This window comes from Dendrobates tinctorius, unplaced genomic scaffold, assembly GCF_039654945.1.
Source record: "Dendrobates tinctorius isolate UK_male_01 unplaced genomic scaffold, ASM3965494v1 ptg000028l, whole genome shotgun sequence".
Classification (NCBI taxonomy): domain Eukaryota; kingdom Metazoa; phylum Chordata; class Amphibia; order Anura; family Dendrobatidae; genus Dendrobates; species Dendrobates tinctorius.
Genome location: NW_027361696.1, coordinates 32439483 through 32467238, shown reverse-complemented (window position 1 = coordinate 32467238; position 27756 = coordinate 32439483). Strand labels below are relative to the sequence as shown.

At 44.6% G+C, this 27756-nt stretch overlaps 1 protein-coding gene across 1 annotated transcript; it reads left to right on the top strand.

The window, feature by feature from the left end:
- Window positions 1–1430: 1430 nt before the first annotated feature.
- Window positions 1431–27274, top strand: LOC141084880 (alpha-tectorin-like). Its single transcript, XM_073569837.1, has 8 exons — window positions 1431–1541; window positions 11325–11380; window positions 11553–11591; window positions 11728–11858; window positions 24649–24930; window positions 25063–25200; window positions 25554–25707; window positions 26719–27274. Exons 1-8 carry the CDS (start codon window positions 1450–1452, stop codon window positions 26889–26891), a joined length of 1065 nt encoding a protein of 354 aa, XP_073425938.1. The 5' UTR covers window positions 1431–1449; the 3' UTR covers window positions 26892–27274.
- The last annotated feature ends 482 nt before the right edge of the window (window positions 27275–27756 follow it).

The window sequence follows — 27756 nt, the reverse complement described above, 5'->3', positions numbered from 1 at the left end:
AGGACTCCACATCAGGAATTACCAAGAGTTACACTTTCGGAAACATTTCCACAACTCCCCTGATATTTTTTTTATGATATTGTGAGATCTTGGACTAAAACAAAAAGTAAAATTTCAGCACATTCTCTTTAATACATGTATTTTGGCAAAAAACCACAACATATTTACAATTGGAGTTCATTAAAATTCTTACACTTTTTTTGTTTTTACTGGTTCTTAATTTCTTTGCACGTTGACAGCTGCCAAATGAGTTAACTGAGACTCAGTCAGCGAGCTCATGCTGCGTGGGAGTTTGCTACTTTTTCATGACCACATCAAACTGCAGATGGAGTTTGATGTGGTCTGTGGCCATAAATCAGCACAGATGTGGTCAGATTAAAGAGTATGGAATGGAAGTAGATCACCTTTACTAAGACCGCAGTAGTCTTCAGCACTACGTAGATCCCAAAGAGAAACACCTCCAGCCGTGATTCCAGAAAACTAGTACATCCAAGTATAGCATATGGTTTCCTACGCGTTTCAGACTTTGACTCAGTCCTTAGGGCTCTGAATCTCATATATACTTGGATGTACTTGAGGATGTCACTTTCTTAATCTTTTAGAGTAAATTAATTTTTGCCTGGAGGGGTTTCTCTTTCAAATATACGAGTTACAAACTCTCCAGCAGCTCACTGATGGATTCTCAGTTTACTCAGTCTGCAACATGCAAGCAAACAAAGAGCCCGTACAATCCAAATGGTGCAACATTTTTAATAAAAATCCAAATGAAAAAAAATATTTATTATCCCAAACTGTGTTTAGATTTCCAAAAGTGTCCACATCTCAGGTCTCTGTTCTCTCTCTCTAGGGCCAAATTCCAAGAGCTTGGCCATACCCAAGAGCCGCACTTCATCCCAACCCTTATCTCACCGCCGCTGCCTCGTCTCCTAGAGCGCCACTATGTGATCCTATTTTATGGGCACATCATGGCGGTATTATTTACTCACTGAGCCTTTTTGTGCCTCCTCCTCTTCCCCCACACAAACCTCAGCCCCCTGCAAGTCCTATATGAAACATATATAAATTCGGGTCCCCACTTTTGCGCCCCAAAATCTAGTTACTTTTTTAAATAACTTTATTTTGAAACTCCCCCCATTGGTTTCAAAGTCAGGCCGTGTGCACACTGAATCCTTTATTTTCTGAGATTTTGGAGCTGAAAATTAGCAGAAAATCTAAGTTTTTGAAGAGTTTTAAGATGTGTTGTAGGATTTTTGGGAGTTTCACCCTAAAATCCTCAGAAAACTCTAGCCTAAAAAAGAAAGCAATCCTGTATCCAGCTGTTTTACCATAGTCAGGAATTGCTTAAAAGGAGATTCCCGGATAAATAAAGCGGTCGCAAACTGGAGAACGACTGCAAAGTGTCACGTGGCTGCATTGTAGACGCCATCAGCATCATTAATATGTAAAACGATGACATGTTACTCCCCCAAATCCAGAGTTATAAGATGTGTGACATCTGCAGGCGCTGCCCTTCACTGTACAGCCGAGAAGCACAGGAGGAGGTAGGAGCAGCTGCAGACAGTGGGCTGTGGGCTGCGGGCAGTGGGCTGCAGGCAGTGGGTAGTGGGCTGCAGGCAGTGGGTAGTGGGCTGCAGGCAGTGGGCTGCAGGCTGTGGGCTGCAGGCAGTGGGTAGTGGGCTGCAGGCAGTGGGCTGCGGGCTGAGGGCAGTGGGCAGTGGGCTGCAGGCAGTGGGCTGTGAGCTGCAGGCAGTGGGCTGCAGGCAGTTGGCTGTGAGCTGCAGGCAGTGGGCTGCGGGCAGTGGGTAGCTCTGTGGATACATGTAATATACATTGTATCTAATAATTATATACTGTTCATTGCAATGATGCCAACGACAATTTTAAGTCAAATACCAATTCCCTTTGCGCACAGATGCAGCAGAGCTGAGTTGTTATTTTGCACTCGTGTAGTTTAACCCCTTCACTGCCTTGCGATTTTCCATTTTTGCGCTTTCGTTTTTTTTTCCGCTCCCCTTCTTCCAAGAGCCGTAACTATTTTTTATTTTTTCCGTCAACGCGGCCACGTGAGGGCTTGGTTTTTTTTTTGCGGGACGAGTTGTACTTTTGAACGACACCATCGATTTTACCATATAGCGTACTGGAAAACGGGAAAAAAAAAATATTCCAAGTGCGGTAAAATTGCGAGAAAAAAAATGTGCAATTCCACAATTTTGAGTTTTTCTTTTTTTTTTTTATATATATATACTTAGTTCACTATAAGGTAAAACTGACCTGGAAATCTGATTCTCCAGATCAGGGCTAGTTCGCAGGTACCAAACGTCCAAATGTGTAGTTTTTTTTTAAATTTAAGTGATGAAAAAAAAAATCCGAAATTGGTAAAAAAAAAAGTTTGCGCTTGTTTCCGTGTTTCCAGACCCGTAGCATGTCCGTTCTTCCAGATCTGGGTGAGCTGACGTTCTTGTTGATACCATTTTGGTGTAGATACAATGTTTTTTATCTCCTGTTATTGCATTTTATTGCAATGTTGCAGCTGCCAAAAAACTTGATTCTGGTGTTTTTATTTCTTTCTCGTTACGCCATTTACCGATCAGATTAATTTTTAAAAATATTTTGATAGCTGGAATATTTCTGAATGCAGCGATACCAAACATGTATTTTTTGTTATTGTTATTTATTCTAATGGGGCAAATGAAAGCTGATTTGAACTTTTTTTTTTTTTCTTATTTTGTAAAACTGTTTTCACATTGCGTGTGCGCAGAAGGTTGGGATTTGTGACGCAGGGGTTGTGCAGGGGTTAAGCTTTCCATGCGCACACACAGACTTTTTGCGGAATTTTTGGAGCAGAAACTGAGCAAAAACTCAATTTTCAGGGAGTTTTGTGCGTTTGAAGGAGGATACCGTCAGTCTCCACAATCTGTGTGTGCATGCGGTCCTACTGGGGGTAATCACTACTATGGGGAGACTGCTAAAGTATTTTTTTTCATTGTCCGCACACAGTGACTTTATGCTCTCAGCTCTGCTACATCTCTAACTTTACAAACATTCAGCATTACTGACTTTGGGTAAGTTATTTCACGGTTTTTCGTCTCCATTCACATCCAGAGCTGCTTCCTAATTCTAGCACATTATATCTGAGCGCTCATAATACGGCTCTTTGGAAAGCAGCAAGTTTCTTATTGCAGCTTTGGATGTGAATAGAGAAGCAAACCTCAGGATTTCTGGTAACGTTGTTATGTATCAGGAACATTGTTATTTACAAATAGAAAAGGAAAAATGTGACAATGTTATCAGTTCCAGGTGTTCCTTCCACGTTCCAGCCTCAATCTCTTGTATTTCGAATTATAGCAAAGATTCAGACGATTTCTGATTGATGTTGATATTGACTTATGGAAATATTATTATTTACATCACACAATGGGGGTCATTCTGTGGGGTTCATCAAGCCTGCATCATACATGATGGGACTAGATACACAGCTCAGCAGTCAGTATCACACAGGAGAGGATTAGATACACGGCTCAGCAGTCAGTATCACACAGGAGAGGATTAGATACACGGCTCAGCAGTCAGTATCACACAGGATAGGATTAGATACACGGCTCAGCAGTCAGTACCACACAGGATAAGATTAGATACACAGCTCAGCAGACAGTATCACATGGGATAGGATTAGATACACAGCTCAGCAGACAGTATCACACAGGATAGGATTAGATACACAGCTCAGCAGTCAGTATCACATGGGATAGGATTAGATACACAGCTTAGCAGACTATCACACAGGATAAGATTAGATACACAGCTCAGCAGTCAGTATCACACAGGTCAGGATTAGATACACTGCTCAGCAGATGGTATCACACAGGATAGGATTAGATACATGGCTCAGCAGACAGTATCACACAGGATAGGATTAGATACACGGCTCAGCAGTCAGTATCACACAGGTCAGGATTAGATACACGGCTCAGCAGATGGTATCACACAGGATAGGATTAGATACACGGCTCAGCAGTCAGTATCACACGGGATAGGATTAGATACACAGCTCAGCAGTCAGTATAACACAGGTCAGGATTAGATACACGGCTCAGCAGATGGTATCACACAGGATAGGATTAGATACAAGGCTCAGCAGTCAGTATCACACGGGATAGGAATAGATACACAGCTCAGCAGTCAGTATCACACAGGATAGGATCAGACACACAGCTCAGCAGTCAGTATCACACAGGTCAGGACTAGATACACGGCTCAGCAGACAGTGTCACTCAGGATAGGATCAGATACACAACTCAGCACACAGTATCACACAGAATAGTATTAGATACATGGCTCAGCAGGCAGTATCACACAGGACACGATTAGATACACGGCTCAGCAGTCAGTATCACACGGGATAGGATTAGATACACGGCTCAGCAGTCAGTGTCACACAGGATAGGATTAGATACACGGCTCAGAAGACAGTATCACACAGGATAGGATTAGATACACAGCTCAGCAGTCAGTATCACACGGGATAGGATTAGATACACGACTCAGCAGACAGTACCACACAGGATAGGATCAGATACACAGCTGAGCAGTCAGTATCACACAGGTCAGGATTAGATACACAGCTCAGCAGACGGTATCACACAGGATAGGATTAGATACACAGCTCAGCAGTCAGTATCACACGGGATAGGATTAGATACAGGGCTCAGCAGACAGTATCATACAGGATAGGATCAGATACACAGCTTAACAGTCAGTATCACACAGGTCAGGATTAGATACACGGCTCAGCAGACGATATCACACAGGATAGGTTTAGATACATGGCTCAGCATACAGTATCACACAGGATAGGATTAGATACACAACTCAGAAGACAGTATCACACAGGATAGGATTAGATACACAGCTCAGGAGGCTATCACACAGGACAGGATTAGAGACACGGCTCAGCAGACAGTATCACACAGATCAGGATTAGATACGCGGATCAGCAGACGGTATCACACAGGATAGGATTAGATACACGGCTCAGCAGTCAGTATCACACAGGATAGGATTAGATACACAACTCAGCAGACAGTATCACACAGGTCAGGATTAGATACACAGCTCAGCAGACAGTATCACACAGAATAGGATTAGATACACAGCTCAGCAGACAGTATCACACAGGAGAGGATTAACTACACTGCTCAGCACACAGTATCACACACAATAGGATTAGATACACAGCTCAGCAGACAGTACCACACAGGACAGGATTAGATACACAGATCAGCAGACAGTATCACACAGGATAGGATTAGATACACAGCTCAGCAGACATTATCACACAGGATAGGATTAGCTACACGGCTCAGCAGACGGTATCACACAGGATAGGATTAGATACATGGCTCAGTAGACAGTATCACACAGGTCAAGGGATTAGATACACGGCTCAGCAGACAGTATCACACAACATAGGATTAGCTACACGGTTCAGCAGACGGTATCACACAGGATAGGATTAGATACACGGCTCAGCAGACAGTATCACACAGGATAGGATTAACTACACGGCTCAGCACACAATATCACACACAATAGGATTTGATACACAGCTCAGCAGACAGTATCACACAGGACAGGATTAGATACACGGCTCAGCAGACAGTATCACACAGGATAGGATTAGATACACAGCTCAGCAGACAGTATCACACAGGAGAGGATTAACTACACGGCTCAGCACACAGTATCACACACAATAGGATTAGATACATGGCTCAGCATACAGTATCACACAGGTCAGGATTAGATACACGGCTCAGCAGACAGTATCACATAGGATAGGATTAGATACACAGCTCAGGAGAAAGTATCACACAGGATAGGATTAGCTACACGGCTCAGCAGTCGGTATCACACACGATAGGCTTAGATACACGGCTCAGCAGACAGTATCACACAGGATAGGATTAGCTACACGGCTCAGCAGACGGTATCACATGGATAGGATTTGATACATGGCTCAGCAGACAGTATCACACAGGTCAGGATTAGATACACAACTCAGCAGACAGTATCACTCAGGATATGATTAGAGACATGGCTCAGCAGACAGTATCACACAGGATAGGATTAGATACTCGGCTCAGCAGTCAGTATCACACAGGATAGGATTACATACACAGCTCAGCAGACAGTATCACACAGGAGAGGATTAACTACACGGCTCAGCACACAGTATCACACACAATAGGATTAGATACACGGCTCAGCATACAGTATCACACAGGTCAGGATTAGATACACGGCTCAGCAGACAGTATCACACAGGATAGGATTAGATACACAGCTCAGGAGAAAGTATCACACAGGATAGGATTAGCTACACGGCTCAGCAGACGGTATCACACAGGATAGGATTAGATACACGGCTCAGCAGACAGTATCACACAGGAGAGGATTAACTACACGGCTCAGCACACAGTATCACACACATTAGGATTAGATACACAGCTCAGAAGACAGTATCACACAGGACAGGATTAGATACACGGCTCAGCAGGCAGTATCATACAGGATAGGATTAGCTATGCGGCTCAGCAGACGGTATCACACAGGATAGGATTAGATACATGGCTCAGCAGTCAGTATCACACAGGATAGATTTAGATACACAACTCAGCAGACAGTATCATACAGGATAGGATTAGATACACAGCTCAGCAGACTATCACACAGGATAGGATTAGATACACGGCTCAGCAGTCAGTATCATACAGGTCAGGATTAGATACACAGCTCAGCAGACTATCACACAGGATAGGATTAGATACACGGCTCAGCAGTCAGTATCACACAGGATAGGATTAGATACACAGCTCAGCAGACAGTATCATACAGGATAGGATTAGATACACAGCTCAGCAGACTATCACACAGGATAGGATTAGATACACGGCTCAGCAGACAGTATCACACAGGATAGGATTAGCTACACGGCTCAGCAGACGGTATCACACAGGATAGGATTAGATATACGGCTCAGCAGACAGTATCACACAGGAGAGGATTAACTACACGGCTCAGCACACAGTATCACACACAATAGGATTAGATACACAGCTCAGAAGACAGTATCACACAGGACAGGATTAGATACACGGCTCAGCAGGCAGTATCATACAGGATAGGATTAGCTATGCGGCTCAGCAGACGGTATCACACAGGATAGGATTAGATACATGGCTCAGCAGTTAGTATCACACAGGATAGAATTAGATACACAACTCAGCAGACAGTATCATACAGGATAGGATTAGATACACAGCTCAGCAGACTATCACACAGGATAGGATTAGATACACGTCTCAGCAGTCAGTATCATACAGGTCAGGATTAGATACACAGCTCAGCAGACTATCACACAGGATAGGATTAGATACATGGCTCAGCAGTCAGTATCACACAGGATAGGATTAGATACACGGCTCAGCAGTCAGTATCACACAGGATAGGATTAGATACACAGCTCAGCAGACAGTATCATACAGGATAGGATTAGATACACAGCTCAGCAGACTATCACACAGGATAGGATTAGATACACGGCTCAGCAGACAGTATCACACAGGATAGGATTAGATACACGGCTCAGCAGACTGTATCACACAGGAGAGGATTAGAGACACAGCTAAGCAGACAGTATCACACAGGAGCTGATTAACTACACGGCTCAGCATACAATATCACACACAAAAGGATTTGATACACAGCTCAGCAGACATTATCAAACAGGACAGGATTAGATACACGGCTCAGCAGACAGTATCACACAGGATAGGATTAGATACATGGCTCAGTAGGCAGTGAAGAGGATTAAGTACACGTCTCAGCACACAGTATCACACACAGTAGGATTAGATACACAGCTCAGCAGACAGTATCACACAGGACAGGATTAGATACATGGCTCAGCAGACAGTATCACACAGGTCAGGATTAGATACACGGCTCAGCAGACAGTATCATACAGGATAGGATTAGCTACACAGCTCAGCAGACGGTATCACAAAGGATAGGATTAGATACATGGCTCAGCAGACAGTATCACACAGGTCAGGATTTGATACACAACTCAGCAGACAGTATCACTCAGGATATGATTAGAGACACGGCTCAGCAGACAGTATCACACAGGATAGGATTAGATACTCGGCTCAGCAGTCAGTATCACACAGGATAGGATTAGATACACAGCTCAGCAGAGAGTATCACACAGGAGAGGATTAACTACACAGCTCAGCACACAGTATCACACACAATAGGATTAGATACACGGCTCAGCATACAGTATCACACAGGTCAGGATTAGATACACGGCTCAGCAGACAGTATCACACAGGATAGGATTAGATACACAGCTCAGGAGAAAGTATCACACAGGATAGGATTAGCTACATGGCTCAGCAGACGGTATCACACACGATAGGCTTAGATACATGGCTCGGCAGACAGTATCACACAGGATAGGATTAGATATACAGCTCAACAGACAGTATCACACAGGAGAGGATTAGAAGCACAGCTCAACAGACAGTATCACACAGGAGAGGATTAGATACACGGCTCAGCAGTCAGTATCACACAGGATGGGATTAGATACATGGCTCAGCAGACTATCACACAGGAAAGGATTAGATATACAGCTCAGCAGACAGTATAACACAGGAGAGCATTAACTACACGGCTCAGCACACAGTATCACACACAATAGGATTAAATACACAGCTCAGAAGACAGTATCACACAAGACAGGATTAGATACACGGCTCAGCAGGCAGTATCATACAGAATAGGATTAGCTACGCGGCTCAGCAGACAGTATCACACAGGATAGGATTAGATACATGGCTCAGCAGTCAGTATCACACAGGATAGAATTAGATACACAACTCAGCAGACAGTATCATACAGGATAGGATTAGATACACAGCTCAGCAGTCAGTATCACACAGGATAGAATTAGATACACAACTCAGCAGACAGTATCATACAGGATAGGATTAGATACACAGCTCAGCAGACAGTATCACACAGGATAGGATTAGATACACGGCTCAGCAGTCAGTATCATACAGGTCAGGATTAGATACACAGCTCAGCAGACTTTCACACAGGATAGGATTAGATACAGGGCTCAGCAGTCAGTAACACACAGGATAGGATTAGATACACAGCTCAGCAGACAGTATCACACAGGATAAGATTAGATATATGGCTCAGCAGTCAGTATCACACAGGATAGGATTAGATCACACAGGAGAGGATACACGGCTCAGCACGCAGTATCACACAGGATAGGATTTGATACACAGCTCAGCAGACTGCATCACACAGGATAGTATTAGATACACAGCTCAGCAGACAGTATCAAACAGGAGAGGATTAGATACACTGCTCAGCAGACAATATCACACAGGATAAGATTAGATACACGGCTCAGCAGACTGTATCACACAGGATAGGATTAGATATATGGCTCAGCAGTCAGTATCACACAGGATAGGATTAGATACATAGCTCAGCAGACAGTATCACACAGGAAAGGATTAGATACACGGCTCAGCAGTCATTATCACACAGGATAGGATTAGATACACGGCTCAGCAGACAGTATCACATAGGATAGGATTAAATACACGGCTCAGCAGACGGTATCACACAGGATAGGATTAGATACATAGCTCAGCAGACAGTATCACACAGGATAGTATTAGATACACGGTTCAGCAGACTGTATCACACAGGATAGTATTAGATAGACGGCTCAGCAGACAGTATCACACAGGAGAGGATTAGATATACGGCTCAGCAGACGGTATCACACAGGATAGGATTAGATACACAGCTCAGCAGTCAATATCACACAGGATAAGATTAGATACACGGCTCAGCAGACTGTATCACACAGGATAGGATTAGATACATGGCTCAGCAGACAGTATCACACAGGAAAGGAATAGATACATGGCTCAGCAGACTGTATCACACAGGATAGAATTAGATACACAGCTCAACAGACAGTATCACACAGGATAGGATTAGATACATGGCTCAGCAGACTGTATCACACAGGATAGAATTAGATACACAGCTCAACAGACAGTATCACATAGGATTAGATACATGGCTCAGCAGACTGTATCACACAGGATAGGATTAGATACATGGCTCAGCAGACAGTATCACACAGGAAAGGATTAGATACACAGCTCAGCAGACTGTATCACACAGGATAGAATTAGATACACAGCTCAACAGACAGTATCACACAGGATAGGATTAGATACATGGCTCAACAGACAGTATCACACAGGATAGGATTATATACACGGCTCAGCAGTCAGTATCACACAGGATAGGATTAGATACAGAGCTCAGCAGACTGTATCACACAGGATAAGATTAGATACACGGCTCAGCAGATAGTATCACATAGGATAGGATTAGATACAGAGCTGAGCAGACAGTATCGTACAGGAGAGGATTAGATATGGAGCTCAGCAGTCAGTATCACACAGGATATGATTAGATACAAAACTCAGCATGTGGTATCACACAGGATAGGATTAGATACACGGCTCAGCAGACAGTATCACATAGGATTGGATTAGATACAGAGCTGAGCAGACAGTATCGCACAGGAGAGGATTAGATATGGAGCTCAGCAGACAGTATCACACAGGAGAGGATTAGATATGGAGCTCAGCAGACAGTATCACACAGGAGAGGATTAGCTATACAGCTCAGAAGACAGTATCACACAGGAGAGGATTAGATACACAGCTCAGAAGACAGTATCACACAGGATAGGATTAGATACACGGCTCAGCAGACAGTATCACACAGGAGAGGATTAGATACACAGCTCAGAAGACAGTATCACACAGGAGAGGATTAGATACGCTAGGACATTTCCTGTGCTGAATTCAGCAGAATTCTAAATTTTGTGCTCCACGTTTGTTCGATACTTTGGATATGTCTGATTCAGTGATTCAGTGACTCAGTGACGTCAGTCTGTAGATGCCGCTGGTTTCTCCTCCAGCAGGAGCTGCAGTGATATTCGTGTATTTCTGGTCCTGGTTCACACTGTGCATTAATGATGCAGCTTTGGTGACTGCGTCTTTTCCTCAGAATGAGGATTACAGTCCTTTATTATTCGGTATTACTGTACATTATATAATTCATGGCTTTGGGGTTTGAGGACTCGTTGCTGCCTCATATTAATCTCTCGTGTTCCGCATTACCAATCTCATCATCCTGTGTTTCAGTGGAGAAGCAATCACTAACATGGGATCCTGGGACTGTTGGATGCTCCTGCTCCTGGGTAAGTGACAGGGCTGATGGGCAAAACTTTGATTATAAAAAAAACCTGACTTTTTCTTAAAGGGCCAGTGACCCTAAAATTAACTACTGACCACAGTGAATAATAAACGACTTCCATATTCGCAGCTTTAGGCTCCAATGTACTAATAACTCTGTTCACACTTGTTTTCCAGCGCTGCCGTCAGCTTTCTCCATGTCATATCTAGAACAAGGTACTGTATGTGGCGACTCCCTACAGAGAATTATCAGAGATTTGGTGGTCATTTTTCAGGCGGACTTCATGTTACACATCATCAGGTGCACTTTGGGATCCTTTGCCCATTGCCGCTGTCTCTGTCTCCCCTCCAGGCTCGCTCCTTTATCCCTATGGTGAAGCTCACAACGACGAGGTCACTGAAACCGAGGACGATGGCGGCACCGACTGCATCCCTCTCAGCCATCCATTTTGCTTCTTCCAGACAAATTACAGCTGTCTTTATGTAAGTCCGCCATCACTGATCAGTAAAGGGCAGCAGCCCCACACTTACAGAACTACCAAAGGAGTTTTTTCGGGGAATATCCACCCAATATCTAGCGCCTGGTTAGAGTTTTGTTAGTCCGATATAGAATGATACTTTTTTTCTGGAAGTTCTAGGAATGAGGAAACTGTCTTGATAACTCTTTTTGGGGGTGAGTGGGATACTCTGGATTTTCAGTCTTAATAGAATCACTTTATGACTAGTACTGTTTATGATGGCACTTTCTGACTGGTGGAAATTGGTGCTTTCTCTATGTGGCACTTTTTATGGGGCGCTCTCTTTATGACAGTATTCATGGGTGCACTGTTTACCTAATGCCTGTTTTACACATCCTGATATTTCCGGTACCGGAGATATCAGTCTCTGTGTAATACTTGTGGCACATGTGTGGCAACCGTGTACCACATCAGTACCACACGCATCGGCATCAGGGAAGTAACGGTACAGTTAGTGCAGTTCCCTAGCGCCGGGTGCTGAAGACAGCTCTCATCATTCTCCCCTGGTCTGACAGCATGAGAATTATATTCAAGTCATATCAGTGAGAGCAGGCGGCAGCTGAAGGAACTACTACTCCCTTCATCCTACACCTGCTGCTGCTAATAACAGTGAGAGTGATGAGAATATTCATCAGCCACTGCCTGCCCTATAAATAAATAAATAAAAACAGGCAAAACTGACAGCTGCGAGCTGCAACCCTCAGGGCAAGTGGGTAAAGCCGGACAAAGAGCCAGAATCGCCGCATCTAATAGATGTGCCTTTTCTGGGCGGCTGTGGACTCCTATTTTTGGCTGGGGGGGTTAATATCCATGGCCCCTTACCAGCCTGAGAATACCAGTCCCCTGCTGCCTGCTTTAGCAAGGCTGATTGTCGAAAATGGTTAGGACCACATGCCGTTTTTTAAAATTATTTAAATAATTTAAAATATGGCATGCGGACCCCTCTTTTCTTGATAACCAGCCTTGCTGAAACTGACAGCTGAGGGTTACAGCCCGCAGCTGTCAGTTTTGCTTGACTGGTTATCAAAAATACAGGGGAACCTGTGCGCTTTTTTAAAAATGTTTTTATTTATAGCACAGGTGGCAGTTGATGAATACTCCCATCAGCCACTGCCTGCTCTCACTGTTATTAGTGGTAGCAGGTGTAGGCTGATGGGACTAGTAGTCCCATCAGCTGCCGCCAGCTCTCACTGTAATCAGTTAAATAAAACTCTCATCATTCTCCCTTGCTCCCGCTGATCGCCATCAGAGCAGGGAAGAATGATGAGAGCCGTCTTCAGGATCCCGCAAGTGGGAGCAGCGCTAACTGTATCGCTGCTTCCCTGGCGCCAGTATGTGTGGTACTGATGACACATGGATGTCATCTGTGTGTCATCAATGTTCACATGTGCGGGACGTTCTGCGGCCGGGCTGCTGGTAAAAAATGGACATGTCAAGGTATTTTGCCCATGGACACACCATCCATTGAAACACACTGACATGTGCACAGACCCATTCACTTGAATGGGTCTACGTGTGTGTCTCCGGTATGTGTGAAAACTGTCACCACCGTACCGGACACACTGACGTCTGAAAGAGGCCTAACACTGTTTATGGGGCACTCTCTTTATGACAGTATTCATGGGTGCAATCAGTAGCTGGTACTATTTATGGGGCGCTCTCTGCATTTCTGTATTTTGGGGTCCATATTTTGGCTGACACTATTTTCAAGGCACTCTGCTGGATGACAATGTTCATGGGTATACTCTCTTCCTTACATTGTTAATAGGGGCACTTTCTATAGGTGGGTGTACTCCCTCTTTTCCACTGTAAATAGCAACTTTTGCAGGATGTGAAAAAGTGTTCATCCCCTTCCTGATTTCCTACTCTTTTGCATGTTTGTTACACTTAAATGTCTGAGATCACCAAACAAACTTAAATATTAGACAAAGATAACACAAGTAATCACAAAATCCAGTTTACAAATTAAGGTCTTTATTAATAAGGGAAAAAGAAATCCAAACCTACAGTGTCCTGAATGAAAAAGTGATTACTCCCTAAAACTAATAACTGGTTGGGCAAGCATTAGCAGGAACAACAGCAATCAAGCGTTTGTGATACCTGGCAATGAGTCTTTTACAACGCTCTGGAGGAATTTTGGCCACTCATCTCTGCAGAATTGTTGTAATTCAGCAACATTGGAGGGTTTCTGTCCATGAACCGCCATTTTAAGGTCCACCACAGCATCTCAATCTGATTAAGGTCAGGACTTTGACTAGGCCACTCCAAAGTCTTAATTTGTTTTTCTTAAGCCAATCGGAGGTGGACATGCTTGTGTGTTTTGAATCATTGTCCTGCTGCATGACCCAAATGCGCTTCAGCTTGTGGTCATGAACAGATGGCCAGACATTCTCCTTCAGGATTTTTTGGTAGCCAGCAGAATTCATGGTTCCATTTACCAAAGCAAGTCTTCCAGGTCCTGAAGTAGAAAAACAGCCCCAGACCATCATACTACCACCACCGTATTTTACTGTTGGTATGATGTTCCTTTTTTGAAATGCTGTGTTACTTCTATGCCAGATGTAAAGGGACATACACCTTCCAAAAAGTTCAACTTTTGTCTCATCAGTCCACAGAGTATTCTTCCTAAAGTCTTGGGGATCATCAAGATGTTTTCCATCAAAACTGAGACAAGCCTTTATGCTCTTATTCCTCAGCAGTGGTTTTCGTTTTGGGACTCTGCCATGCAGGTCATTTTTGTTGAGTCTCTTTCTTATGGTGGGGTCATGAACACTGACCTTAACTAAGGGAAGTGAGACTACAGTTATTTGGATGATTTTGTGGAGTCTTTTGTGACCTCTTGGGGTAATATTGGTTGGCCAGCCACTCCTGGGAAGGTTCACTACTGTTTCATGTTTTTGCCATTTGTGGATAATGGCTCTCGCTGTTGTTCCCTGGAGTCTGAAAGCTTTAGAAATTGCTTTAGAATCCATTTTTCACACAGGGTTCTGTAGGTTTGCACTTCTTTTTCCATTAATAATGAAGACCTTAATTTAAAAACTGCATTTTTGTTTACTTGTGTTATCTTTGTCTAATATTTAAATTTGTTTTGTGATCTGAAACATTTAGGTGTGACAAACATGCAAAAGAAAAGGAAATCAGTAAGGGGGCAAACACTTTTTCAGACAAATGTACCTGAGTGCATTCTCTGTCTGGCACTGCTTTTGGGGAACTGTTTGGATGACAGTATACATGGGTGCACTCAGTGTCTGGCATTGCTTATCAGGCAGTCTTTGGAAGGTAGTATACTTGGATGCACGTAAGCAGGTGGTCTGAATGCAACATCAGAGACACCAGGAGGGATCAACAATTTACAAAGGCTGTTGCTCCATCTCACTAGTCGCACGTTTTCCTAACAAAGTCTATCAGCGATCTCATGGCCACTTTAACGTAATCCATACCCCCTTTTGGGCTGCAGTCCTCTCCCTGCACATGCCTGGTACTGTAACTTAATGATGAAATTGACGGCCCGGGTCACACATCTCCTCCAATCTCCAGCCCAGGTACAAGACTCTGGTCGGGTATCCTTGGGGTCTTTTCGGTACTTGACCGTCAACGAGTGTCTCCTTGGTCCATATTGATGAGGGCTGGTCATTGACTGTTCACCATCATAGTGTGGATCGGGAACCTTGACCGGCATCGTTTGGGTATTTGGTGCTTGCCCATTGTCACCTGGGTCTGGCTTTGCTGGTACACGCAGCTGTGGCCTACTATCTCGGCCATTGAAGCTGCAGTGGGAGAACCTGTCACTTCCCTTGGCACCAAGTCATTTCCCATTTTGGAGCACTGACCTTTTATATTGAAGGCTGGCTTCGTCACAGTCACCTTGTCCAGAGCACTGCCCAATTCTGTCCCTCCTGCAACTTTTCTCCTTCGGATTAGTTACGCAGGATTTTGTTCAGGCCTGGAAGCTGACGGCATTGCAGCGTTTTAGTTCCTGTACTCCGTTCTCCTACATTCCTCCCTCCTTTTATCTTGCCAGTCCTTGGGCGAGGAGAATCTTTAAATGACGAGTGCTTCTTCAGGGGTGGATTTTCTTCTGACCTGTTTTCTAACCTGGTTAGGGGTGAGGGTGTCAATCCTTGTGGATCCATCGGCAACCTACCCTTCCTCATGATCAGCCGCTGTCCTCGTATTGGTTTCAAGTGAATCTGACTCACCTTCTTGCCCTTCTACTTCTCGGAATGACACGGCTGAGCATATTCCTGTGCAGCATCCATGTCAGGGCCCCTTCTTCACCTTCAGACTGGACCTCATAATCCAGGCTATCTGGATGGACCCTCTTCGCAATTCTGTAGGGTACCGCCTCCCATCTATGGTCCAGTTTACTTCTGGGCCGCTTAGCCCATATCAACACCCAATCTCTCATCCAAAAGGGTTCTTCTTGTCTCGGGGTTTGTCTGTGTGCTCCACATCTGAGTTTTTGCTCTACCAATTGCCTCATCACCTGGAGATGGTGTCTATGCCCTCAGACGCAGGTATGCTGCCTCCCTGGATATAGCTCTAACTCGGTAATCTCTTGGCCACTCCGTCCGAATAACAGCATATGGAGAATAATAGTGGTTGCATAGACCTGATTATTGCACATACACACAAGGTAGGAATTTAGCTCAGGACACCTCATCTTCTGGTCCCCCTCCAGAATTTGCAGCATCTGCAACAGAGTTCTATTAAAGCGTTTATACTGTCCATTCCCCTTTGAGTGGTAGAGCGTAGTTCGGGGCTTATCAATGCTGTTAAGATAGTGTAACTCTTCAATTATCTTCCCTTGGAATGAGTCCCCTTAGTCCGAATGAATTATTTTAGGGCACCAATACACACGAATGAAGTACTGACATATTGCCCTGGCCGCCGCATCGGCATCTGTTCCTGGGTTGGAGTGACCACAGAAAATTTGGTGAAGTTGTTGGTCATCACCAAGCATTACTCATAATAACCATTGTGAAATGTTCCGATCATCAGGTAATCTACCATTAATTCTTCCAATTAAATGGTTGTCCTTATGACCTGAACAGGGGCCCTCTGCTCCAGGAATTTGGTTAGTTTACACTGGAGGCACTTTCGGCAGGCCTCTTTTACTGTCTGGCACAGCTGAGGCCAGTAGACTGACAGTTGCAGCCATTGGAAAGTCTTCTCAGTACCAAAGTGGGCACCCCTTTCACAAGCTTCCTTGGCCAGGTTGGTGGTCATCCTTTCCGGGATCACCACTTGCCAGGTGACATAAAATTCTCAGGGCAGTTGAATTATCTGGTCCAGCAAGCAATCCTTCATGAAGAGCATTTCCCACTGGCCCAGAATCTGCAAGGGGCTTGCTAGTAAAATGTTCTTAACTTCTGGTCAGGCATTTTCCAGAGGGCAACCCACTTCCTTATCTCTGCTAGTTTGGTATTGGACTGCTGCAGATGGACCCCCTCATCTTTTGGGTGCTCCAGGATCTGAGCAGTATTGTGTCTTACTTCTGCTTCTAGGGCAGCCACCACTGCGGCTGCAAACCACTTAAAGTCTGGAGTCTCGTTGGCCTTGAGATCTTCATCTACAGTGCCTTGCGAAAGTATTTGCCCCCCTGGAACTTTTCAACCTTTTCCCACATATCATGCTTCAAACATAAACATACCAAATGTACATTTTTGGTGAAGAATCAACAACAAGTGGAACACAATTGTAAACTTAAACAAAATTTATTGATTATTTTAAATTTTTGTTGAAATTCAAAAACTGAAAAGTGGGGCGTGCAATATTATTCGGTCCCTTTAACTTAATACTTTGTTTTGCCAAGTCGCTTGGGGTATGTCTCTATCAGTTTTCTACATTGAGAGACTGAAATTCCTGCCCATTCTTCCTTGGCAAACAGCTCAAGCTCAGTGAGGTTTGATGGAGATCGTTTGTGAACAGCAGTTTTCAGCTCTTTCCACAGATTCTCGATTGGATTCAGGTCTGGACTTTGACTTGGCCATTCTAACACCTGGATACGTTTATTTGTGAACCATTCCATTGTAGATTTTGCTTTATGTTTGGGATCATTGTCTTGTTGGAAGACATATCTCCGTCCCAGTCTCGCGTCTTTTGCAGACTCCAACAGATTTTCTTCAAGAATGGTCCTGTATTTGGCTCCATCCATCTTCCCATCAATTTTAACCATCTTCCCTGTCCCTGCTGCAGAAAAGCAGGCCAAAACCATGATGCTGCCACCACCATGTTTGACAGTGGGAATGATGTGTTCAGGGTGATGAGCTGTGTTGCCTTTATGCCAAACATATCGTTTGGCATTGTTGCCAAAAAGTTCAATTTTGGTTTCATCTGACCAGAGCACCTTCTTCCACATGTTTGGTGTGTCTCCCAGGTGGCTTGTTGCAAACTTTAAATGTCACTTTTTATAGATATCTTTGAGAAATGGCTTTCTTCTTGCCACTCTTCCATAAATGCCAGATTTGTGAAGTGTACAACTGATTGTTGTCCTATGGACAGACTGTCCCACCTCAGCTGTAGATCTCTGCAGTTCTTCCAGAGTGATCATGTGCCTCTTGGCTGCATCTCTGATCAGTCTTCTTGTTTGAGATGAAAGTTTAGAGGGACGGCCGGGTTTTGGTAGATTTGCAGTGGTATGATACTCCTTCCATTTCAATATGATCGCTTGCACAGTGCTCTTTGGGATGTTTAAAGTTTTGGAAATCATTTTGTATCCAAATCCGGCTTTAAACTTCTCCACAACAGTATCACGGACCTGCCTGTTGTGTTCCTTGGCCTTCATGATGCTCTCTGTGCTTCAAACAGAACCCTGAGACTATCACAGAGCAGGTGCATTTATACGGAGACTTGATTACATACAGGTGGATTACATTTATCATCATTAGTCATTTAGGACAACATTGGATCATTCAGAGATCCACAATGAACTTCTGGAGTGAGTTTGCTGCACTGAAAGTAAAGAGGCCAAATAATATTGCACGCTCCACTTTTCAGTTTTTGAATTTCCACAAAAATGTAAAATGACCAATAAATTTCGTTCTACTTCACAGTTGTGTTCCACTTGTTGTTGATTCTTCACCAAAAATTTACTGACACGGTCACGTGTGTCTGGACGCAGCAAGTACCGCAAGGCGAATCCATATGACACACGTGACCCTGGATACACCGCCTACAGTTGGGCGAATTTAAATAATAAGACGTGCAGCTGGATACACCGCCTCCAACTGGCGAATTTAGGTATTACACGTAGATATAAAGTAGTCTGGAAGCCCCACCTCCAGTATGGCGAATTTAAATAATAATGGGGAACCTGGGTAACATTAACAATGGTGGGCCCTGCAATAGGGAATAGGGAAGTGGAGACCTCCTGAACTCCCCTGAGCCAGTGTCCCTGCACTCCTAACGTTCCCTATGCCGGTTCTGCACCGGGAGACGCACGCGTACCTTAAAACCCTAGCTCGCCCTAAACCTAAACCCTCACTAGGGAATTGGTTGGTGCGGAAACTAATCCCACCACTGCACTAAACACACATGAGGGAAAATGACAATACAGGGGAAACACCACTTAGCTTTGCTCTGTTGCGTACGCTCCAAGCAACAGAGCCCACCACCTGTGTGCATCTTCTCCTCCACCCGGATCCATCACCATAACTGGATCCTTCACCATAGTGCAGCCTTGGAGCAGAGTCCACCACCAGTTGCAGCTGCCCAGTAAACAGAGTCCCAAAGATGAGTCCAGCTTCTCCCAAAAAGTCCAGCATGCTTGAGTCCAGTTTTCAGCAACCAAGTCCAGCATGCTGAGTGTAACTCTCACCATCGTTGCCACTTCACCAAGCCATGCAAGCACTTCCCGCCGACACCATAAACTGCGACTCCACCATGCCATGCCAGCCATTCCTGCAGACCACATAGCTGCCACTCGTCCCCTCTGGCTGGGCTGCGCAGGACTCATGTTCAGCTCCTTCTTTCACCCAGGCTTCCTTGTGAATGACTAACACACAATATCACCAACAGTGATTGAACACACCTGGCTCTCTTTTATAGAGCCTAACACCTGATTTATAATTACGTGCACTAAACCAAGGAAACTAAAGTGCACTGCCACTCACCACCACCGGGGCAACTAAGAATGAATGACACCACGTGTAATAATTCTAATGGCCACCGGGGGCAATCACACCACTTTGTCACCTAGCCAAAGGGAAAAAAGTTCACTTATCCATTTAATCTGTCAGATCCACGCTGGATCATGACATTTACATTTGGTAAATGTTTGAAGCATGATATGTGAGGAAAGGTTGAAAAGTTCCAGGGGGGTCGAATACTTTTGCAAGACACTGTATTTCTCCCTTCAAACTTGCATGGGTGACCCGGGACAGTGCATCCACATGTGTGATTTAGGTTTTTGACTAGTACGAGATTTTGTACCAATATTTGGATATTCTTGTGATCCACTTTGCTCCAGTGCCCCCAAAATCACATTTTCCAGATGGGCGCCGGGATTGTTATTGGTCCACACCTGACCTTCCGATCCCAATAAGTTTTGGGCAAACTTCTTGGTCACGGCTGGCTCATACCAGAGCCAATAGTTTCAGATTGAATGAGCTATAGTTATTGGGGAGTTCTCAGTTTTCCCTAGCGACCGGCTGGAATATGCAATCACTCTTTCCTTCCCATCTTGGACTTGGGCCGTCACTGCACCTAGTCTGTACAGGCTTCCATCTGTGTACAAGATGAAGGGTTGGGAGAAATCAGAGTAGGCCAGTATGGGGGTATTGCTTAGTGCATTTTCAGGGCACAGAAAGCTTCATCCTGCCAGGGTCTCCACTGAATGAACCTCTACTTGTGTCCTCATGCCATTCCCTTTGGGAGTTAGTGGAACGGAACTGTAACCTTTGCAGTCTTTGATGCACCTCTGGTAGTACCCCATCAAGCCCAAGAACACTCTTTGCTTCCTCAGATTATTAGGAGTGGACCACTTCTGGATGGGGAACAAGTGGCATTTTCAAGGTTTGATCCTCAGCCCATGCTTTTGGAGCAGCTCCAACACTTGTTCTAGCCAACTAAGATGCTCTTAAAAGTGGAGGAGTCTACAACATTGTCATCCAGGTAAAGTAAAGTTACTTTGAAATTCAGGTCTCTAAGGCATCTCTCGATTAGCTGTTGAATTCTTCCAAGTGCAATAGTTAGGCTGAAGGACATCCGGTTAAATTTGAATAGTCCCATGAGGTGGATGAAAGAAGTCTTCGATCGATCTTTAGAAGCGATAGGAACCTGCCAGCAGCCACTGGCTAAATCTAGGGAAAAGAAGTACTTGGCTTTTCTCAGAGCAGACAGGGACTCTTCAATCCTCAGCAGGGGGTAGGAGTCCCACACAGTACAGGCATTCAATTGTCGGTAGTCCACACAGAACCTCAGTCAATGTCCCAATCTTATTCCGAACCAATACAATAGGTCCAGGTTCTCTGCTCTCCTTAATTACTCCGTAAGTCCATGATGAAAGTGACAGCCCGGCTAACACATCTCCTCCAATCTCCAGCCCAGCTACAAGTTTCTGGTCGGGTATCCTTGGAGTCTCTTCGGTACTTGACCACCAATGAGTGTCTCCTTTGTCCACATTGATGAGGGCTGGTCCTTGGCTGTTGACCAGCATTGTTTGGGTCAGGAACCTTGACAGGCATCGTTTGGGTCTTTGGTGCTTGACTGTTGTCATCTGGGTCTGGGATTTGCTGGTACACGTGGCTGCGGCCTACTATCTTGGCTACTGGAGCTACAGTAGGAGACCTGTCATTTCCCTTGGCACCAAATCTTTTCCCATTTTGGCAGGCTGACCTTTTATAATGAAGGCTGGCTTAGTCACTGTCTCCTGACCCAGATCACTGCCTAATTCTGGCCCTCCTGCAACTTTTCTCCTTCGGCTCAGTTCCACAGAGTTTTGTTCAGGCCTGGAAGCTGCACTGCCTGCTATTTCCTTTTGTTGTCTTTCACAGTGAGGGACACCGAAAGAGTCCATGGGTCTCCCTCCTTTGGTGTCAACTCTATGGCATTGTGCTTGGTGAGGTCCTCCAGCATGACGTACCCCAGGCCGTTCTCTTTTTTTTGGGGGGGGTTAACTGCAAATTCGTTCCTCTCAGGTTGACTCAGTGTACAGGCACACACCGCTGCTGCACCGTGGCCAGAGTGCAAGCAACCAAGAGTCCAGGGATTTTCTCGTCTCCTTCTGTGGGCTCAATCTGTACCTCTGCCCCTTCTGTAGTTTTGCAGGCCCTCACCGGCATGGTGAGTACAGTCTGTCTGGCAGGCAAGGTCGTCACAGCTTCTCTGGGTATGACCACTTTGCCAAGGAGCTGGGAGATGTCAGGCAATTTCTGGACCTGACTTACCCAGATAAGCTGTTGGAACACTCTTCGATTGGCATGATATCTGGTGACATGATTCTGGTCACCCCCTTGCCATCCGTCAGCTAGAAACACTCCTACCTCCTTTAGAATGTTTTTCCCCAGGTCACGATGGATCCAGGGGCTGTGGGGCCTTTTACCCACACAATCTCTTTTTTTCACAACTCTCTTCTGCACATCCGAATGGTCATTCACACCACTCCGGCCACTAGGGTAGGCTATTGGTTGTCAATCACTAGTCTAAGATTCGGTTCCTTCTTAGACCGGCCAGCATCATGGTTTGAAAGTGCTCCTCTGGCATCTTGGTCACCTGGGACCCCTTGTCCATCAAGCAACAGATGCATTCCCCATCAAACTCAGCCCACATAATAAGCCTCTCAGAGACAATATCTTTGGAGTCTTCCTCCCCTTCTTCTGGTGCACAGAACCCCATGGTGTACTCCTCAACCGTGAGGCTCATTAGTTTAACTGAAAGTTTCTCCTTCCCTTTACCTGGCTCGTTCAGTCCCAGGATATTTGTCCCCTGCCATTGCAAGTCCAACTCCACTCTACGTTCTACTAACAAGTGACAGACTCAAGACAACGAGCCAAGTGGTGGAGGATACTCCCCTTCATCTCTCTCTCTCTATATCGAATTGGGGGGACATTCCACTGAAAGTCACCAGGGGCTTCATTTATACTGCATTATTTCCTGGGATATCTCTGATCTCCTGACATAATTCTCGTGCCCAGTCGGGTTCCATGCTAGCTGCTTCCGAAGTTGTGGCCACTTGTTGCCTCTTTTTGTTGGACTCGAGCCTCAGCCCCAACCTCTAGGAAACTCCTGTCAGGGTTAGACCTTAGGCGTTCTTTCAGGGCCTTCCTCAAATAGGGGTCCCTCAGGCTGGCAGTTAAAAGGTCCTGCAAAACTTCATCCAAAGCTCCAGCCCCCAATATTCATCCTGGGTCTTCTTGGTGATATGTGCCGTCACGTCATACTGAGCTACAGTCTTGCCCTCTTGGACCCATCCGAATAGGCGCATCCGTAAATTACCAAGCTCAGTAGTGTCACCATGCATGTTCTCTAAGATCTAAATCATCTTCTTTACAGCATCATGGTCCTTTGGCTTTCGGTACATAACTGTCTGTCGAGCCTCTCCGTCGAGAGTAAGTAGAGTCATCTCCACCTGTACAGCAGGAGTCATGGATTACATATGCAACATGCTCAGCAGTCTCTCCACTCAGTCACACAATTGCAAATTATTCCCCAAGAATTTGGATGAATACTGAGCATGGCCCCCAGGGGAACACTTCTGGTTTCAAACTGATCGAATGAATGTTGCATCCTGCTGACTGCCAAATGTAAGCACATGGTAAGACTGCAAATTTGGAGACACCAGGTGGGATCAACAATTTACTTTATTCCATTAACAGGATAATACTGGGGGAAACTTTATTGTTAAAGGTTAATCACAAAGGAACAATATTCATGGAATTACTTGCACACAATTATATACACAGAGATATTTTGGTTAGTATACGATAAAGAATCTAGAGATCAGCTCAGGATCTACAGTTCAACCTGGTTCTAATTGGAAGGGGGCAAACACTGATTTTTTCGGGACCAATCTCAAGGAACTTCCATGGCTCTCTGGGCCTCTTTAGCATCAGCCAGACCCCATCTGGCGTACAGTCCTCCCCGTGCTTACTCCCAGTACCACAAGTTTTTGTTGATAGTGATGGCCCGGCTCACATATCTGCTCCGATCACCGTCCCAGGCATGAGGCTCTGGTCAGGTATCCTTGGGATCTCTTCCGTACTTGACATCCAATGAGTGTTTCCTTGGCCTGTATCAATGAGGGCTGGTCCTTGGCTGTTGACTAGCGTCATCTGGGTCGGGAACTTTGACTGGTGTTGTTTGATTCATCAGTGTTTGACCGTCTTAATCTGTGTCGCAGCCTTGATGGTTCACGCGGCTGCGTCTTACTGTCTGGACAGCTGGTGCTGCAGCGAGTGAAACTGTCACTTCCCTTTGCGCCAAATCTTCTCCTGTTTTACGCCGACCTTTTATATTGAAGGCTGGCTTCGTCATTGTCACCTGACCCAGAGCATTACCTAATTCTGTCCCTCCTGCAAATTTTCCCTCTCAAGTCAGTTCCCCAGGGTTTTGATCAGGCCTGCACGGCTTTGCAGCGTTTTATCTCCTGTGCTCCGTTCTCCTACATGCACTCCGTTAATAGTTACGCTGTTTGGATGACAGTATACATGGGTGCACTCAGTGTCCGGCACTGTTAATAGGGACACTCTACATATGACCCTGTTTACAGTGATTGTTCATCGTTATCTCATCACAAATTCTCATTTATTTTGCAGGTGAACAACAATGGAGCGATCTCATTTAAACAACCGGTGACTGAATACACTCCTGACGCATTCCCCATTCCTGATCTCTATATGATCGTTCCCTACTGGGGAGACGTCGACAATGAAAGAGGAGGGTCGATTTATTACAGGCAGACAACAGATGAAAAACTGATGAATCGCTTATTTGATGACATACACAAAATGGTTGATATAGATAAGGAGTTTAAACCAGATTGGGCGTTCATCGCCACCTGGCACAAAGTGGCGTATCATGGAACTGAATCCAGCAAGGTCAGGGGCCCAAAAATTGGGAACGAACGAGCAAATATTTCAGATCAATAGATTACTATTTCCTCCAAGATCAAAGTCGTGTGATGGCGTCCAATGATCTAACTGATGCTCTCCTCTAATTCCCCTTACCAGACGAACACCTTCCAGGCCATCCTCACGTCTGATGGTTCCACGTCCATTGTTATTTTTATTTACCATGATATTTGTTGGACAACTGGTACAGCCAGCGGTGGAGACCCTAAGACCGGTCTTGGAGGTATCCCTGCCCAGGTATGTATAAAAAGTTCACTAAAGGCAATGAACAACTGCAAAATTCCAGTAAGACACTTGACAAATTTAAGGTTTCTACAAAATAATACAAAGGAAAAAAAATGATTCGACAATGAAATTTCACTTTTGACATCCGCAAAGGGAAAATCACATTTTCAGAGTCATGTATTTGATGACATGGAATAAAGAGGTCATGTAAAAAAAAGGCCAATAAAGGTCTACATCATTGAAACCAGACTGCTACCATGACTCAGTGCTTATACAATGAATACATAATCCGGGGGGCTATTTTGAGCCTGTGATTGAGGGTAAACCAATAAATACTCTAATACCATTTTTTTTTCTTGTAACAGGCTGGATTTAACACCGCTAACAAACACTTCAGCATTCCCTTCTCCAGAACTGAACATATAAAGAATATTCAATCTTCCAGCAATGTTGACATTCCCGGGTGCTGGGTCTTCCGAGTGGATGATTTCAAGGCTCCCGGTGGCTGTACTTACTCAGGTATGTGTTCCCCTATAATCACAAAAATGGGGGTCCTGAGTCCCCCATTTCTAATCACCAAAGTGGCAGTGAACTTCTTCTACGTAAAAATATTAAAGTGCAGACATATTGATAGGATATTCCACTAAGGGATCATGTAACGAGATCGCTAGTGAGATCACTGAAGCGTCACCGATTTTGTGACGCAACAGCGACCTCGTCAGCCATCTCGTTACGTGTGACACTTAGCAGCGACTAGGCCCCCGCTGCGATGTCGCTGATCGTGCTCGAATGTCCTGGGCCATGTTTTGATCGTTGGTGTCCCGCTGGCCAGCATGCATCGCTTTGTTTGACACCAACGAGCGACCTCGTTAGCGACTCAGAAATCATGGACGCAGGCGGGAGTCGTCAGAATCGCTGCTGTGTGACAAGGTCCCAACTACCGCCGAGATAGTTGCTGCGTCGTTGGGCAAATCTGACTGTTTGGCAGCTTACTAGCCATCATTTAGCAACGCTCCAGCGATCCTTACAGGTCGTATCGTTGTCGGGATCGCTGGTGCGTCGCTTAGAGTAACGGTACCCTAATTTTGACCAGTGGAGGTCCAGACTTGGTCTTAAAACAAAGTCTATGCAGCTCTACACAATATAAATTGACCCCAATGGTTTTGTCTTCACTTAGTACCACTCCTGACCCAAAACAATCCTACTTTTGTGTTATAACAGATAACCCAATGGATGTCTTGCTTCTTTATGCCTTTGTTCCTAGAAATAGGTCATTGATGTCTACAATAAAAAAAAACCTTTAAACAACTGATTTATTCTAGGAAATTATTTAGACAAAAGCGTCCAGTCTAACCTAAATATTCTAATGTTTTGGTAGCCTGTAAGTAATAGAAAAAAAGGTCAACGTCAATACCCAAGCTGCCTATATTGACTTTCATGGAAGAACCCGAACCAGAAAGTAGAAACTAACCATAATTCTAAAGTTTATGGAGCTAATTTCTCAGCTCTTTTTTCTTCTTCAATCTCCAGAAAGTTTCCTAAAGTTTGGACAAACCATGTGGAGCGATGAAGCTTGTACCACCCAGTGTTCTTGTAGGCGCAGCGGGAAAGTGCTGTGCGAAGACAAGAAGTGCAATGAAGGTCTCGTCTGTGTGCCATCAGGGAAACACTACACATGCCAAATCGATGAGGAAGACTGCTAGGTCTCCACTTGAAGATTATGTGAAGGGTCTCGGAGCCTCGGCCCTGCTTCACTTGCTCACCTTCTTCTCTAAATCTTTCAGCTTTATTACACCATATTATTTAGGTAGAACAGATAAAACTAATCTATCATTTTACTTTCCACCATCGTATTATGCAAAAATTCCAAAGTCTGTGATGTTTGAACTTACATGATTGAAGTCCTTGACTTGTCTTCTTTGATAACTTCCATAGTGTCTTCTTCTGGCCTCCAAACCCATCGAAAGTTAGAAGGTTGTCAATGCGGTCTCTCAATTCCTCTGCAGTATAACGATTCACAGTAGTTTTTCCCACTATCTCTCCCCCTTTTCCTTTACATCTTACTGACATTAAAATAAATCTCTCAGCTCTTGTCTTCTCTGCGGTTATTTTTTTCTTCTCTATGTCCATATTGAACTACGGAATTTGTAAGGAGGAGGCACAGGAGATTTTGATAAATTCTACTCTCTGGTCATTGTACATACTGCTCAAGTTTTTGGACAAGAAGTTGAAGATTTCAAGGTGGGACATTGGTAGCGTCTTCAACTTATTGAGTTCTATGGATTCACAAAGAAACAGCTCCAATAACTTGGCCAAAAACTTGAGCAAGAACTAGGATGAGTTCATGCCCAATAGTAAATGACTGAAGACTAAACGATGAGGATGAACAATTTGACCTATATCAGATGAACTAGGATAGGAGTTCTGCTCTTTCTATCTGTATATATTCTACTTGCTTCAATTTTTCTTTTTCCTCTACATCTTCTGGGACCTGGAATAGTTCTCGTTAATAAGACCAGATATGCATGTTGTCTCATTGGCAAGGGTTCATGGGAAAACTAAATGCAA

Excerpts from the sequence above, each read along its gene's own strand:
- LOC141084880 (XM_073569837.1), top strand. The coding sequence starts at position 1,450 with ATGACATGTTACTCCCCCAAATCCAGAGTTATAAGATGTGTGACATCT. Across the intron at positions 11,592-11,727 it reads CATGTCATATCTAGAACAAG|GCTCGCTCCTTTATCCCTAT; the intron begins GTACTGTATGTG and ends TCTCCCCTCCAG. Across the intron at positions 25,708-26,718 it reads CGGTGGCTGTACTTACTCAG|AAAGTTTCCTAAAGTTTGGA; the intron begins GTATGTGTTCCC and ends TTCAATCTCCAG.